Consider the following 17199-nt stretch of genomic DNA (forward strand, 5'->3'; position numbering starts at 1 on the left):
AAAACGAGAGGTGTTCGCCACCCCTCGCTTTCCGTAGAACCCGCCCCTCCCCTTACGCCTCCTGGTGTGACAGGGTTTTATTTGTCTTGTATTTTTGTTTGTTTTTTGGTTCAGTTTTTTGTTGATTAAAAAAAAAAATTTTTTGGTGGGGGGAAGGATGTTTTGCTTTATTGATGTTCTGGGCGTAATTCGACATCATAATTAATATTTGTACGATAGAACATGCACAATACATACATAATATCAGTTACAGTGTAGCAAGATGCTTTTTAAAAGTTATAGGCCTACAATGTAATTAACAATGTGATATAATTTACCTTAACAATGATCTTCTGATAGGGAAGCAGTCAAATCAAAAGTTTTTTACATTGTTCAGAAACAAAATCACGATTGTCATCCCCTCCCCAATGCCTTCTCTTCAACTTGTTCTAAGTGTCGGGGTTGGAGTGGAAGTGTAGTTTAGGTGAGTGATTAAATTACAAGCCACGGGATGCTAACAATTCTGATTTATTTTGTCAGTTAAAAATTGTTTGTAAGTGTTCACACCTTTATTCTGCGTCCCAAATAGTTAAACATACCGTGACCCCAGTGCTTTCTTGTCGTATCTCCATTTTTAATACCAGTGAAAACAGCTGTGCGTGTGTGTTTTTGCACGCCTGCGCATGTGTGTGTATATGTGTGTACAACTTTAAGAAGGTAAATCTATGGAAGGAGAATTGCTGAAATTTTTTATAATAGACAGCACAAATTAATACAAAAAAAAACACGGTGAGATCTAGTCAATAGTTACTGGTGATGGAAACCCAAGAGTCTTGGGGGAAACCCCGGAAGACGACAAAAATAGATGGCGGAAATACGTCCTCTATATTTGGGTCAATCATAGAGATGTGCTAGGTGCTCGCTGTAGTTTCATGTGGTTGCATGGGCAAGCTACTGTTTGGCATCATGGACTGCTGATCCAGTGTTAGGGTCAGATTTGGGAAAAGACTTGTGCACAGGTTTTGGGGGTCAAACTGCTGTATTTTTGACTGCTGAACACACAGTGGCCAATTCTCGCAAGTCAATTGTTTTCAAGAAAAATCAAACTAATAGCTAAACATTAAATTATGCTGAAAAAATGGGGATGCGGGAGAAGAGGCCCCCCCCCCCCCCTGAAATCCTCCAGATTAAAAAAAATGTGCAAAATATTACTTACTCAATTAGATCTCTTGGATTTTATATAATATTGTAGGCCCATAATAAAATAGGCCTATTGTTTGAGTGAAATCATCAAATATTTAAAAAACTAATTCTATGAAATGGATATAAAGTTGAATTTTTTGTGAAACTGATAAGAATCTAAATTGTTGGGAATAGCAACGTCTGTGATGTAAAAATTTATATATACCTGTTTATACAGGTAATTCACTATTACATGGTAGTTAAAGCAGGTTTGCTTATAAATACTGGATCTGGATCATTTTTCTGTATTCTGTTTTTCTGTTACAGTGAGTTTGACTCACTTATGTTTGCACATCTGTTGTGTCTAATGAAAGCCTTAGAGCAACAATTCTTTTAAACACTGTGTAGTCATTGAGTTGATCTCCAGTGTGGCACTTCCAATGGAAACAATTTTTAAAAAGCTCTATGTGCTTTGGGAAAGACAGGAAAATTAAGTCACTGCGGGAAAAGTTGGTTTTCAGCATTCATCCTTTAGAAACCTGTGGCAGAAGTTTCAGAAATAAGCATAGATAAGTCCAAACTTCATTTCAATTGCAGTTAGTTAGAAGTTACTTTTAATATATGAATTTGATTGTTTCCAATATGTTTGTGGAATAAATATCATTTTGATATAAAGGTGAGCACGCATTTTAACTTTCTTCCTCCTCTTCTTTGTTCATCAGAAATATGGCAGTTCCTCCTGGAAAGACACCAATCAGCTTCTTGCAGGAATATGCAACAAAAAATGCGATCACCCCACAATATGATTTGATTGCAAACGAGGGTGCTGTCCATGAGCCAACATTCATCATGCGAGTCTCAGTTGGTGATCGCGCTGTTGCAAATGGGAAAGGTAAGTGGTTTTGGTTTATGCCAAATCACAAGTACCAGGAAGAGATTTTTTTTTTTATTGAGCATTCCGTATGTTCCCTTCTCACATCAGGTCAGCACCATGTATCATACATCAATACTCGCGGGAGAAATTGAGGCATTCACTGAAGAAAATTCTTTTCCGATATCTTTAGCGACAGCCGAGATTTTATCGTAGAAAGAAGATTGGTCGGTAGCGAGACTGAAACCCGCCGAATTGCACTGTGGTTTTCTGCCTCTCCGTATTTGAAAGGCGCAGAATCCATCTAAATATTATCTAAACGACTCCAAATGAGAAGGAAGATGGATCTGGCCTCCGCGAATTTCTGTGTCTTAAGGCCAAGGTTGGCAGAGAGAATCAAATATTTCCTTCAATTTTATGATTTTCTGTGTATGCAATATTATTATTCTATATCCACTTACTCATCTTTGGAAATACAGTATTCTAGAGCCTAAAATTATCTATAAGTCTATGAAAATGCAGCCTACAGGCAGGCAGGCAATCACATCAAATACAAATTTTGTCCCATCCATAGGTAAATATGCTGCAAAGTTGTTTTTTTAATGATTTTTTAAAAGTTAAGCGGCGTGGCCTTATAATTGCATAATATACGTTCACAAATTTCACTAATTCATAAAAAATACAGCTATTCATTTATTGAACTGTAAATCAGACAAAATGTGCCTGATGTTGATGACAGTAGGTGTGCTAACTTTCATAGCTGTTGGACGGATAACGAATGAGAAATGTTCCATGGAAATACACTGAAAAGTCCAGATGGCGGCTGTTTTTGCCCATTTCTATGGCAACCAAAGCATTTTTCGAAAATTGAAATGTATCACTTGTGAAGAAAATGTCAGTGAGGTATGGTTATCACAAGTAAGTAGATGGGAAGTTACCTGTCTAGCTTTTAGTTTTCACTGTAGACCTTGACCTTAATCGAGCTAAAAACAAGAAAGTTACAAGGTGGTTTCTTTGAGGTGATTGTTTTAAAAAATGTGTCATCGATTAATCCGCAGAATGCTCCTGCATCATCTCAGACAAGCTGATTAGCTGAACTTATAAATAATATTAGATACTCTTTCGTGAAATTATCCGTAAAACAATCACATTTTGAAACAAATAACGTTGACATCGTTCCTGTTCTTCGCGTGGCCCGAATGCCAGAAGGGGAAACACTGCCACGCAGAGGAAAAGCTTGTCGCGAGACATGTAAGCTTGCCGCCATTTCGCTGTGACGTCATGGCTGTGTTTAGGCGTAGCCCCTGATTGGACATTTATTTTGATCGGCCTGAATACTGCGGAGAACACCGTACTCATAGACACGGACGTAATGAAGGTTTCTTTCTATTTGCCGTCACAAATATTTGGGCTTAATTTTGGGTTTACGCGAATTTAGTGCTTATATGGACTTCAAAATAACTGCATATTATATTCTTCCAGTATTTACAATGTTTTTGGCAGAAGCAGAATGAAGATTACTCAGGTATATTTCTGTGGATTTATGCATTATGCAGAGATGCCAACCAGTACGATTTTACGTATTTTAGTACGATTTTTTGCCGAAAATACGCGAATACGACTTTTCATGAAAAAATACGCATCCTGGAATGCGAAAAATACGAGATTGAGTAAACCTATCTCAAGTCCCATCTTTTGTCAAAATAGTATCAGTATCGCAGAACTGGAATATTTGAAAACCAAGTCCAAAGTGGTTAGCAAGTTTATTTTTGCCGGTCGATCGTGATATTATATTCGTTCAGCTTCTCCCGGTCCGGAGAGTACGTTTCACTTTCACGCGAATAGGCAGCTATGGCGGCAGGCGGAAGCGTATGTGACACCGAGGCTCGATCGGGAAAATCAAGATCTACTTTGGCTTTCGTTACCACCGAGTAGTTTGCCAGCAGTTGTCTAATAACGCAACTTTTGTGACATGCAGGTTGTGCAGTATAAACGCAAGGTCGCTGTGCAAATAAAATTTAATCAATGCTCGGATTTGCCTCTGTGCTGTCACTTGTGGAAAAAAAAGAAAAGAAAATACAAGCGTAGTCCGATTTTTAGATTGTCTGGCTCGCCATCGTGACCGGTCACTGAACCTGCGCGCATTCGTGTCATAAATAAATGCGGCATTGTGTGAGCAAAGCCTACTTACTCATAATAATGATAAGAGCAGAAAAACAATGTTATTATTACAGAATATACACACATCAAATATGAATGAATTTAATTATGTAGTTCTGAGGCATATTTTCATGGTATGGAAGGGAGGGTGGGAAAATATCTTCGCTAGGCTAAAATAACTATGTAATTGATTAGTTATGCGCATCATCACTTTGAGTTATTTGCATATATATACTTGTATTATAGTTTCAGTTATAATATTTAAAAAAAAAAAGAAACTGAGCTTTGATATTATTTATTTACCTTTTAGTTTCCCCTCTTTCTAAGTTGTTTGGTTACAATTTGGTTAATTAATTATGCTATGAGTGCATAATCAAATATTTAAAACTTTGTTTTGTTACATTTTCTAATTTGTCTCTTTGCAAACACAGATTTGTATAGATATCCACATGTAACAGAATGGACGTATGTCTATTGTTAAGACATATATTGGCTTATTCTTTTAGATTATGCATATTTAATTACTTATTTGCATATAATTACCAAGGTATTGAGATTACAACTTTCATTCTTCCATTTTCTATTTTGTTGCCCCCAAAAACATGAATTCCTCAATTTTCAGCTCATTCCTTTCGTATGTGAAAGTTATGGGTTTTCAATATTCTGGTGCTGTTTGCCCTTCTTTATTCCTCTATAGGAATTTTCTCAAAAGTACCCACAATTTCCGACATGTACACAGCCGTAACTTTTTTTATTTATTGGGGGATTTTGACAAATTAAAAAGCTTTTTACGTCTGGATTATTGACCTTTGTACATATGTTGTTTATAGATTAGTAGTACCCATCTTTAAAAAAGCTGTGGTATTGACATATATCCTACTTTGCCTAAAGCATATGTGAGGCAGCGTGGGGAAATCAGGCTCTCGTCAAAATGATGAAAGTGAAGAAATTGGCTTTTTTCCGCAGTTGTTTGGGAATTTTTATCAAAAATTATTTTTTTTGGCTCAACGCCTTTCATGTCAATTAAAGAACACATTTCTGTGTAGATTGTCCTGAAAAACGTCAATTAAGGGCATAAAAAATGTAAATTTTCAGTGTCCTAGGGCTCTCAGGCTATGGCAGTTACCAAGCTTTGGCCACCATTTTCTTGCTAATTTTACCTCTGAAACCAGACTACCCTGCCCTCCTTCAATCGCAAATATTTTGACTTCTATTCAATATAGATGTGTATTTTTTTCACCAAAAGGCAGGCAAATGAACAGGTTTTAAGATGATACCAATAACCCCACAAGCCCCAATAATTGACGAGCACCTAATGCCACCACATCGTCACACATATGTAATAATATGGCCACGCAAAAGTCCGTCTTACCATAACTTATCAACGTGACAGGACCTGAGCATTCCTTTGTAATATTTTGTGTGATTGATATCTCTTTCAGTGAAAACTTATCTCACTATTATTGTCATAACTTTCTCCTCCAGTAGACAATGTATAATGTTACTACTTATTAAATATTTCGTTTTTAAACAAAATGATAACTTTTGCCCTTATATTAATACATTCACCTGGGTAAAGAATTGGACTTGTAAGCAATAAATCGGGCTTGGAAAAAAATGTTTGCCTAGTGTACTTGCTTTGATTTGATCATTCTGAGAGATTAAATTCAAATTTGTAGTAAGAATCTAGTCTTTTGCCCAAGGTTGTGTGTATTTTGCGACACATTTCTTTTGTGCCGCTATTTGTCATGCTTTGAATAAAAGGGGACAGGTGGAAAGTCCACCAAGTCAAGTCAGAGAGTCGGCCAGCTCTGTTTTAAGTTTGAGAATTATGGGTTCTTGTTCTATGTTTTTTGAATTAGCTTCTTGAGGACCTTACATAAAGTGTACACTTTGGCAAACAGTGTGGTCTGTATGTTCAGCTTTTGTTGAGAAATCAAAACTGATTTTTTCACATGTCAGGTGGAATAAATTTTAACCTCTGGTGCTGTAAAAAGAAGAAAAAGGAAATAAAGGTGGCTGGTAAGTGAAATCACCAACATTCATCCTGTATTGTTTTCATTGTTCTTTTGAGAACAATTTTTTTCGCCCAATACCATTATTTTGAATTATCATTCAATAATTGTGTTTCTGTCTGAGAAGGAACTGCTCCTTTCCTTCCGTGCTATTGCTATTTATTTTGTGGGAATCGGAGCAAGACATTCCTAAAGATACACACACAAACTTTGCGTACTGGATGATGAAGACTTATTACATATCACTTATTTTCAATTTTATTTGTTTGATAATATATTGTCATGTATTTGAATATTGCAGGATCCAGTAAGAAAAAGGCAAAACATGCTGCGGCTCAAAGTGCCCTGAATATTCTGATGGGTGTCTCAAATGGCCAGGAGGAAGCAGTTAAGGATGAACCAAATACGTGAGTTTCATGAATGTATTAATTAATACTACAGTTTTTGTTAAAAAGCAGTTAATACAAGGCTTGAGTAACTTAATACAAAGATGCAATATGGTCGCAATGAATGACATTAGGTTAAGATTTTTGTTTTAAATTTGGGCTGGCCAGCATTCCAAGATATTGAAATTTCCTTTCGCTTTAAAAATACTCATACGGATATAAGTGTAGGGTTTTTACTTTTTCTAATGATTACTAGAAAATATGTCCCGCAACTTAGCCATTTTGGCTGGTCATTGATAACATTTCAAATTTTTGCCATGAATCCAATTCTGTTTATCAGACTTTTTGTTTTGTGACAGGAAGGCTGAGGGTCATTGGAGTAGGCGAGTTGCTCCAATTTTCATATGTACAGTTTGCCTGCATTCCGTTAACGATTCTGTTCTTTGGAAGAAAACCCAGTGGTTTGTTTGTGTAATGAGTGTGTAGTGTAGGCTGCAATAAGTATTCACTCTGGATTGATAATTATTATATAGAATTTGAACAAGACCCAGAACATGAAAGCTGAAAGCAGTGTGTTAAAATTTTTTTATAAATCTTTTTTTTTTCAGCCCTGCTGCCCCAGCACAATCCAAGGATGATGAAGTTGGCAACCCCATTGGCGAGCTGCAGGAGTTTACGCAAAAAAAGCTATTGAAACCGCCCATCTATGAATTTGTAACTGAACAAGGCCCTCCCCATGCCAGGGAGTTTATCTGCAACATCAAACTGGGAAAATTTGTTGATAAAGGTAAAGTCTGAAAGAGGAAACCTACAGTCTTGAGAACTTACAAATATAGACCAAAAAATGACAGACGGTAGCTAAATATTGACTTATAGCATTTCTTTTTCTTGTTTGTGATGAAGATTTTGCATTCCATCCTTATGCAAACATATTTCTCATGAGTTCGGATGGTGTGAAAGTAATGTCCCTTTTATGTGGTTGGAGTTCAATGTGTGGACCATCGTTCATTCATTTATTCTATCTTGCTCCGTTGGGAGCAGAAAAATAAATGTTTTTGAAGCAGAAGTGCTTTTCACTGTATTGAAATCAAGAAGTCAATTATTTAAAATATTTCATTTGAATATATTGGGGTGAATAAGAGTTGAGTTTTTAGGCATTGAAATTTCTCATCGGAGTATTGGTCCTACATATTTTTTGTATCTTTGTAATGATGCTTTTTGTCTTTTCTCAGGCACTGGACGTTCAAAGAAAACTGCCAAGCGCACAGCAGCTGCTAGAATGTTGGAGCAGCTCCGTGCTCTTACCCAGGACAAGGAATCCGAGAAGCAACTTGATGACTCAGATGAGGACGAAGAAATCCCACTGGTTTGTCCTAGCCTTCTTCATTCTTTTGTTGTGTTGTTAACTCCAGGCTGAGAAATGCCTTTGAAGTGACTTGCTTTGTATCTATTAACCTGTTAAATTGGACTGGACTCAAAGCAAGTGGTATGCGAGGAGATATATGATATTGCATTGTGAAATTCTTACATATATTCCAGACAGACTTTCAATCTGGTTTCATTTCTCTGTTGAAGACCTTTTAATTTTGGTTGGCAATTCGTCAAAATATCTGAAAATTTGCGAATGCAGTGTCTTTTCTTTTTGTAACTCTAAATCAGTAGGCCAAAGTAGGAGAAAATTACTCAAAATGCATTGAAATAACTCTCTAAAAAATGAGACAAAAACCGATACTATTGCATGTGTCGCTTAAGGGCATTTCATGAGATAACATATTAGATATATTGATTTCAGCTGGGCCAGAAACTATTGATTTTAATTTTCAAGATGGATTTTTGTTTTTATTAATTTAATCACTGTGGCTAAAATTCATTTTTCATTATTGGGTCGACTTGAAGGCCAGACTGAAACTGCACTTGCTCCCAGGCCATAGTTTGCTTACTCTAAGGTATCGAATAAAGGGGGGGGGGGGGGGGGAGGGGGCGGACAAGTCCAAAATTAATAAACAGGAGGTTGGAATAAGAGGGGAGGGGGGCACATTCAACCTCACACCCCCTGTACTAGTAGGGACAAGTCTGTTTTATTTCTTCTTCAGTGAATAAAAGAACAAGAGATCATGAAAATTTTAGTAAGCTACTGTGATGAATTTTACCATTTAGGGACAAACCAGTTTTATTACAAAATATAAACCAATGTACAAAAGTTTTTAAAATGCAAAGAAAATAGAGGTAGCCAACCCGGTACCGGTACTAATACTGAGGGTAATTTGCCACTTACAAAAAAAAAAAAAGAAGTTTCATTCAGATATCTAGATTCTAGATGTCCGTCGTGGCAAGCTGGAAAATAATAAATGCAGGGTATGGAATGAGCGGGCGGGTGTATACAAAAAAACTGAAAATTAATAAGCGGGGGGAAAGGCTTATTCGATACCTTAGAGTTTGCCTTCTTTATTTAGAAAGTACACTGATTTTGTTTAGCAATGAATGTACAGTCTGATTTGAACTTTTTCCCAATTATGTACCTGTGGTGTGTTTGTATGTGTTACTTTAAGCATAGCCTGTTCAGGGAACTCTATATCGTGTCAAAAGTTAGGCCTACATGGATAAAAATTATTAGCGCCGGGAAATTTTTATTTTAAGTTATGGCCACTTTTAGAAAGTTGGAATATTTGTTGCTTGCATCGTCCCAAATAGGAAGTTACTGAGAGATGAAAAAAGGTCGTATTCCTGAAGACTTCTTCAAGCTCATCGCCCTTTGTGTACCCTTTTTTAGTTTGTGAACACAGTGATTGCCAAGTTGTATAGTTTTGCACAATGATAGTCACCAGCATGCATCAGAATGTGAGTTAAATGATAGTGATAATGTTAGCAACTTGAGCTACATGTATGATATAGAACATTGAAAGATGATATGGTATCTCCTTTTTTATTCATGTGTACATTCATTATTTATCATATAATGAGAATGAATCCCACATTTGTAATATTTTTTCTGTTAATAACCGAAAGGGAGTGTTGTCAGACCCTCATATATAAACAGTGACTAGGGATGGTCATTTTTTATTTTTTTTAATGAATGTGAAATGAAAAGAAAGAATTTTCCCTTTTTTTTTATCTCAGCCTGCTTCCATCTGAGCACCTTTGGCTTGAAATAATATCTGTATATAATCTAGCATGCACAAAGTGAACAGGTTTTCATCTCGTGATATTTTTCCTGAATTAGATGTGTTTATTAAAGAAACGTAGCTTTTCTGAGAGCATCCGAGCAAAGGAATGAATGGAAAATCATGATCGCCGATGTCTGTCGCAGATCTGGCACTGGATGATGATGATGATGATAAAAGAACATACAAACACGTCCTGCTGATTTCACCATACCATGCTATATACTTTTGTAATACTAAACTTTTTCTGTTTGATTAGGGTTTTGACTCCAAGACGTCCTACTCCAGCCTGAAGCAGTCAAAGGGAAACAAAAATCCTGTGAGCCCCCAGTCTGCCCTGGAAATTCAACGATTTTACGAGAAAGTGATGATTGCAGGAGGCAAGCAGGTCAGGGGCCAAGGACAGTCCTTGACTCCACCCACCAATTATTGTCAGATGCTGCAAGAGATCGCTGAAGTCCAGCGCTTTGAGGTGCAGTACTTTGACATCAAGGATGACAGCACTCTGGGTAAGACCAAGTTTTTTTGTTGTTGTATTTTAAGGTGACAGGTGTAAGCTCAAATAACTCGTGGATAATGGTACGGGTCCTGTACCCCCTACAGGATGGACTTTGTGGTTTTGTTCCAAAACCTGTGCTCCCGTCATTTTCATTTTGTGCTAAGTTTGGCTGAAGTAATTGAAGGTGAAGGACAGTCACCCCAACTGGAGTTGGACTGACAGGAACTAGCGGTATGTTTTTTCTATACAGTTGATAGTAACTTGATAGTCGCGTCGAAGTAACAGTTAGAGAAGTCGCATGAACAGGAATCACATAGTTTCGCTGTTTTCGATACTTCTGTTCGTTTTACTAGTTCTAATGGCTCAGAATATGATGTGTCTGATAGTTGGGACCCTGGGTATGTATCCGAACGCGGCCTGAGTCGTAGTTTTATGGCTAGATCTAGCACTACTACTGGTGCTATTGTTAGCACACTGAAATCAGAACTTCGCGCCCTACATCTATCTCATGTAATTCAGTGTATGGGTCTAAATCAACACACTGCCCGGCTTTTATACTTTCACTTAACACTCACACATGCATACAAATCAAAACAGAACACTTTGAACTTTTATTTTTGTGTGTTGTGAATTTCATTCTGTCACATCTCTGGAAATTTTTCGGAAAATCAAATTCATGCCAACTTTTGAAAAAATCAAAAGAATTAAAGTATTAGACTTAGACAACTTTAGTTTTTTGTATTAGATTAAGTAAGCTTCAATATAACTTAACTGTGTCAAAAAATAATTACAATAGGATAATTCTGAAAGTTGTGGTGATTTGAAATACTCCCAAAAGCTCCTGCATTCAGCGCTAGTGACTGGTGAAAGGGCCCAATAAGCAGTGAGTTAAGACAGCAGTCATTAGGAGGCGAAAAAATGTGTATACTTTTGCCGATGAAGTTGTGGGTACCCCGCGGGGCAGTGCCACTGACTTTAGTGTCTTTAGGCCATTCCCAAAGGGGGGACGTTTCTCGTTCAAGCGTAGTAGAATTGTAAATGGGCTGACTCATGTCACGCTCATAACTGTACCTGATCTACAACAGGGAACCGCTGCTTTTTCTTTCCCGATCCTTACTATTGTCATTTTCCTCTACTTCTTTTGTATGTTTGTCACTCTCTTGTGACCTGCTATTTCCGGGGCGCCTTGATAGTTGAAGCAGACCTTGTGCTGTTGAAGTTACAGAGGTGAGCAGTCTTAGTCTGATTCCCTGTAAAGACTTCTCTTTTGACATCCACCCCGTGGCGCTCATATGACCGTATGCAGTTGCGTGTGCCGCAAAACCCTCTACGATAAAAAAAAAAAAAAAAAAGTTGTTGTTGGGCAAATTTTTAAGGGGCACAACTCAGTTCCCTCTGGTTAACTTCTTGGTTATCCCCCTTGTTTTATTCTTTGATGAAATAGTATCACCCATTGGCGGTACTGGCGTTCAAGGGACGATAGAGACCAGTTTTTTTTTTTTTTTTTAAAAATATTTTTTATCAGTGTGTGTGTGCATGTATTTTATGAGTGCTGTATGTTGTCAGGGTGCAAGTGAAACTTGGTGATTTCAGACTTCTGAGTGAATTTCCAGGATGCAGCATTGTCACTGTGGTTTGATAGCATATTTAACTTCCGTTTCATAAAAGTGAGCGCAAAGAATGGCATGTGTGGGGGCCAGCTCTTGTAAGGCAGTTCGACTCTTTGACTTGATCAGGTGAGAGGAACAAGAGACAACCAATCAAAGAGTACTTCCTGATTGACCTGCTTGGAAGAGCTTTCATCCATGCCTGAAAAAAATGTTTCCTGTAACTGTGCAAGCAGTGTGTAGATTTTGCAGTCCCATTACTCACAACGTCTCCGCTCTGTTTCTACTGTTTCCTTCTTCATTAAGGGGAGGAGCGACCCTCAGTTTGGCTGATTTTGGGTCAAGCTATGCGAATTGAGATGTTGGCTGATTTTTTAAGATCAACCAGTTCTTTGTCTAAAAATAGCAAGAAGACAACTGAAAAAGTCTTTATCCTCCTCATAAATTGCCTTTGAAAATATAAGGGTGAGTTTTCACAATAATTGTCGTTTTTCTCAAAATATCATTTTTTTTCTCAGTTTTTTCCTACTCCTTCCTTAGTTTTCATCCTTTTGACTTGAAACATTCAGGAAACATAGATGGCAAGGCTGCCATCAATGTAACAGAGAGATACTTACAAAAAAAATAACGTTTTCCATTTGCAAGCAATTACGCAACCGAAATTTAGAAAAGTTTTATTTATACATTGGGAAAATTCTCTTTTTTTTTTTTCTTTTGCTCTTATTGAAAAAAAACTTGCTGTTACATTGATAGGGACTGGTTCAGGTATACTTTCACCATATTTGGTCAAATTTGGTCAGTAAGTAAGAAAGCCATAGGGATTTGAAACTCATTGTTTATTTTCAAGATGGCGGGCGTTTCCATAGCTACTGCTGTAGCTATGCCTAAATAAAATTGCTTGTCAAGAGATTTTCCTATGCCTAACTTATATGTGTACTTAGATTTGATCTCGGGCAACAAACAGAAAATCGTCCTCAAGGGTCGCTCCTCCCCTTAAGAATGGCCGCACATTATTACATCACTTCTTCTGGCTGCATCTATCGAGGAAGCAAGTTGAATGCAGCCTTATTTACATGTTTCATAACTGTTTGATAAAAGGCTCAGATTCTTTCCCCAGAAGTGTTACCTGTAACTCTACCGGGTATTAAAAAAAAATTTCCCTTTGTACTTTGTTTAATTTTCCCCCTCTTTTCTATCTCTCTTCCAGGCATGAACCAGTGCCTGGTGCAGCTGTCCACAGTTCCTGTGGCAGTGTGCCAGGGTACAGGCCCCATCATGGACGAGGCCCACGCCAACGCAGCGCACAATGCCCTGCAGTACCTGCGCATCATGATCAAATAACCATGGTGCCCAGGAGATGCCATAGCCTCATGCTGGCCAAGCTGAGAATGAATGGGACTGATGCTTCAAGCACTAGCTACAAAACTAAGCCTTGTTACTTTATGTGTGGTTAAGACGGGGGTTCAAAAGTAAATACTCATATAAACTAGGCTATATTATTAGTTACAGGAGGGGGGCAAAGTTGGACTGTCTCTTTGTAAGAGCTTCGAAGAATTTCAAGTTTCTATAAACTTTTTTAAATTAAGGTTTTGAAAATTTAGTTTCATGATTTGGAGTTATTTTCATATGTGTGGATTTGGTACAGTCACTGCTGTATTGATATTTCTAGTACAGTCGTGTGGGAGAGTGACCGTGTCTAGTCTTGCCATGCTGTTGTCAGTATTTTGAAAAGTATTGAACAAAGTATTGTGAGTCACAGACTTTTTTTCTTTGTTTTTGCAGGAAAAATCTATGGGATTTCAGAAAAAGATAGGATGCATTGTACTGGCTAGTTTAAGTGGTCCACCTTGAAGCTGTTGGTCCAGGTTTGCTAAGCTTGGAGATGGGCGTGAGACTATGTGATATCCTGGGATGTGCCAGGCTTGAGAGAAAGAGTGAGCGAAAGAGGAGTGACTTTGTGTTGTTTTGTAAACGCTTTACTTTGTGCTGTTGCTTGATATTCTTCTATTGATTTCTTCATGTTCGTTGTTGTCAGAAAATTTGTACTTTTTGAAAAAAATCAGACTTATTGGTATGGGGTTGAAGAGCATTTTTGTGCGTGATGTCTTCACCTGTATTCAATGTTTCGTTTTGATTTGATCTAAGTTTATGTCACTACCAAACAGAATCATAAAGTTTTTCTGTTGAAACATGTTCACCCAGTAGCTACGTCCTAATTCACTGCTCTGACTGATGAAAGGCCACGGCACTCGGTACTTCATCTCATCATCCCCTTGAGAAGCATAGCCAAATGTTACAATTCTTATTGTTGTTGTATGGTGTCTCAGATGTCACCCTTTGCTGTCAGACAATTCAGGCAAAAGGACTGTCTGCTGTTGCCGATACTAATTTGGTTTATATAAGAAAGATACATCCCTTTTATGGATGACTGGAGATGCTTTCAAGTTTTTGGCGGATTTGACTTCAGTGTGTTTGCCTTGAAGAATTAATTTTTAAAGTATTTTTTTCATATTCACATGGTGGTTCTATGACAAATGAAGCCATGTTCCCTCATTGTTCATGAATTTCATTACTATTTTTTGGTCAGTTACGTCCTGTATCTGTGAACAGAACTTTTCCAAATTTTAAAAGGTTGCAACTTATTGTGTTGCAAGTGCCGTAAAGCTCTTACTGAAACTAAACCAGATTAGTATTATGAGAGCATAGATTTGGTTTCCTCTAGCTGCATGGACACATAGTAGGTCCTACTCTTACAGTTTGAGGAAGCAATGAGTAAAGGTACCAGTATATTTTGTTTTCTTTTTCTGTTTTCTGTCCAGAGTCTTTAGGCTTTCTGTTCTTAAAAATGTGCTCCACAAAGCTGTGTGCGCTTTGTTGAAGGCTAATTGAGCATTGATAGACAAATTTCCTTAATTTTGCTTGAAAAGGCATTTCTTTTTTAAGACTGTTTCATAGCATACACTACTTTTTTGGCTGAATTCTGTGTCAATATCGTTTAGGTGTGAATCCTTATGTCTGTTCTATTTCTTGATTATGGTAGCCTTTATCTTCTCCCAGTGTAAAGAAGAACCATTCAAATTAATGTGGACTTTTTAAATGTGTGATTTAATCACAGTTCACTCAGGATACATGCATTTACATTCTAACAAACTTGATCAATTCTGTGTCATCTCCAGTCGCCATCACCGTGTTGATGCAGGGACTGGATGATATGGCCTCATTTTTCACTCACTATCATTTTTATAGGATCCTGGAAGGTGTCCTTTATTTAGATGTAAGGGCAGATGCTACTTGATGTCACTAGATGTGGAAAGAAAGGGAAATAAAGGTTGTGAATGGTCTGTTTTGTTTTTATGCTTTTTTTGGAGGTGTTTTAAACATTTCATTTATTTATTATATTTTGAGCTTGAATCTAGATCTGGGTTGTTCATGGTAAGTTCTTGATCATAACTATTTCGGTATAAGCGGTTTGTTGCTATAAATCCAGTGTTGAGGCAGGTAATTTTGGTGCAGGTGATATAGGTTCAAATGTTTTTAGTGTGTTAACTTTTCCTCTTAAACTCAACCTTGTTTGCAAGAAATAAAACATGAGCATTGGGATTGGGTTGTTTTTTTCATCAGGTAAAGATTTCAAATTGGTTTACTGATTAAGCATATTTTGACACTGTGGCTTTCTTTTTCATTTGAAAATAAAGAGAACAGGCTGTTTTTCTTTCCTTAGGATTGTGTTAGCTTGTGTTTGTGTGGTACATCATGTGGGCTATGTTCTTCAGACAAATAACTTTTTCACATCCAATTCTTTTCTATGGACACTGACAGCATTTGCATCTGTCAAGCTCCTAGTTAAGAGTTTTGTTCTCCCTGTCTTATCGCTGATGACTGGCATTGAACGTACAGATATGTCATCATGGACGTTGAATGCTGGGCTTTGTTTTGTCATCTTTCAGTTCATTTCTTTGAGAATTCTTTTTTAAACTTTTCTTTCTGGAAATAGATACTTTCAATTTGTTTTTGGTTTTGAAAGAGTAAGACAGAAAATTTAAGTTAGATTAAACTTTCAACTCATCATAAGGGTTTTGACAAGATTTGGATTTGAATGCCTGGTACTGTAATTTCAGAGATTAAATGCAAAAGTTGATCTTTTCAAACGGTATGTTTGTACACAAAATGGACTTCGAGAATTTTTTTTTTTTTAAATTTTAAGTTAAAGGAAAGACTAGTCCTTTTCTTTACTGGTTTTGACAGAATATATGCTATACCTTTTGTGTGTTGACCAGAAAGTATGTTTCTTGAGGATTGTATAAGTAATACAGCGGAAGTTATTAATAGTGAAATATGCCCAGTTCATCTTGATAGTTTGACGTTTTTCATAGATTGCCTGATGTTGATTCAGGGAGGATAGTAATCTTATGTTGTCTAAGTACAGAGCTCTCTAAACAATATTTAGACGATAATCAAAATATTTGAAATGTACAGCTCTCATGCCATTAGAACAGGACATCTTTTATTCACTTATTTGAAGGATATTTTTACACGATTATTTCATAATATCTGAACCATTGATAATCTTTCACATTTGTTTTTTGGTTTTGCTTTTGTCATGTTCATTAGAACCTCAAATACATTTGTGGAAACTTATTTATTGCTTTGGCTTGTAAGGGAACATTCTCCATTTTACAAACAATGATGACCACTGCGTGTGTGTGTTTATCGATCTATCGTTGCTGCGTTGCTTCTGTGTCAGGAGTAACCAAGCCAGTTGAAAGTCTCCACTTGAAACTGTGAGGTATTTCTTGCCAACTTGTGGATTTTTGGGTTAAAATTATTTTTTTTATTGCCATCACTTCCATCATTGTGTAGTGAGAAGTGCACAGCACTTTGTTGTTGTCTGTGCTGTGTTTACTGAACTTTTCCTACCGCTTTACTTTATGGTATGGGGGGAGGAGGTGGGGTTATGCTTTTCGTCTTTGTTTTTTCTGTGTCATTTGGTGTATTTGCTCTTAAATTTGTTTTGTGTGTTAATGCAATTGTAAAAAGTGCATGTTTCCTTGTAAGCCACTCCTAGACTGCCAAGTTTCTACATCAAGAATGAATAAACTGGTACTTCCACAATGCTGTCTTTGTCTCAAGTGGTTTCATAAGTTGTAATGTTACTATTATTGAAAACTGACTGTCTCTAGTGACTGCTTATTGTAACGTACTTGACGTATTGCACAGGGAACTTGGACATGGGTTTCAAATACTATTGACCATCAGGAATATTTCTTTGCCCTGCAAATATTGAAGCCATTACTGAATTTTTTCTTTGTTTATTGTAACCGCAAAATAGACCCCCCCCC

At 37.1% G+C, this 17199-nt stretch overlaps 1 protein-coding gene across 1 annotated transcript in view; it reads left to right on the forward strand.

The window, feature by feature from the left end:
* Positions 1–16972, forward strand: part of LOC101846211 (RISC-loading complex subunit tarbp2) — a 19796-nt gene extending 2824 nt beyond the window's left edge. The window contains exons 2-7 of the mRNA XM_005098040.3: positions 1884–2053; positions 6509–6614; positions 7202–7380; positions 7826–7959; positions 10014–10263; positions 13068–16972. Coding sequence (XP_005098097.1) covers positions 1888–2053; positions 6509–6614; positions 7202–7380; positions 7826–7959; positions 10014–10263; positions 13068–13201 — 969 coding nt within the window. The 5' untranslated portion in view covers positions 1884–1887 and the 3' untranslated portion in view covers positions 13202–16972. The remainder of the gene's footprint in view (positions 1–1883; positions 2054–6508; positions 6615–7201; positions 7381–7825; positions 7960–10013; positions 10264–13067) is intronic.
* The last annotated feature ends 227 nt before the right edge of the window (positions 16973–17199 follow it).

This window comes from Aplysia californica, unplaced genomic scaffold (genome assembly GCF_000002075.1).
Source record: "Aplysia californica isolate F4 #8 unplaced genomic scaffold, AplCal3.0 scaffold00171, whole genome shotgun sequence".
In the NCBI taxonomy this organism is placed as follows: Eukaryota; Metazoa; Mollusca; class Gastropoda; order Aplysiida; family Aplysiidae; genus Aplysia; species Aplysia californica.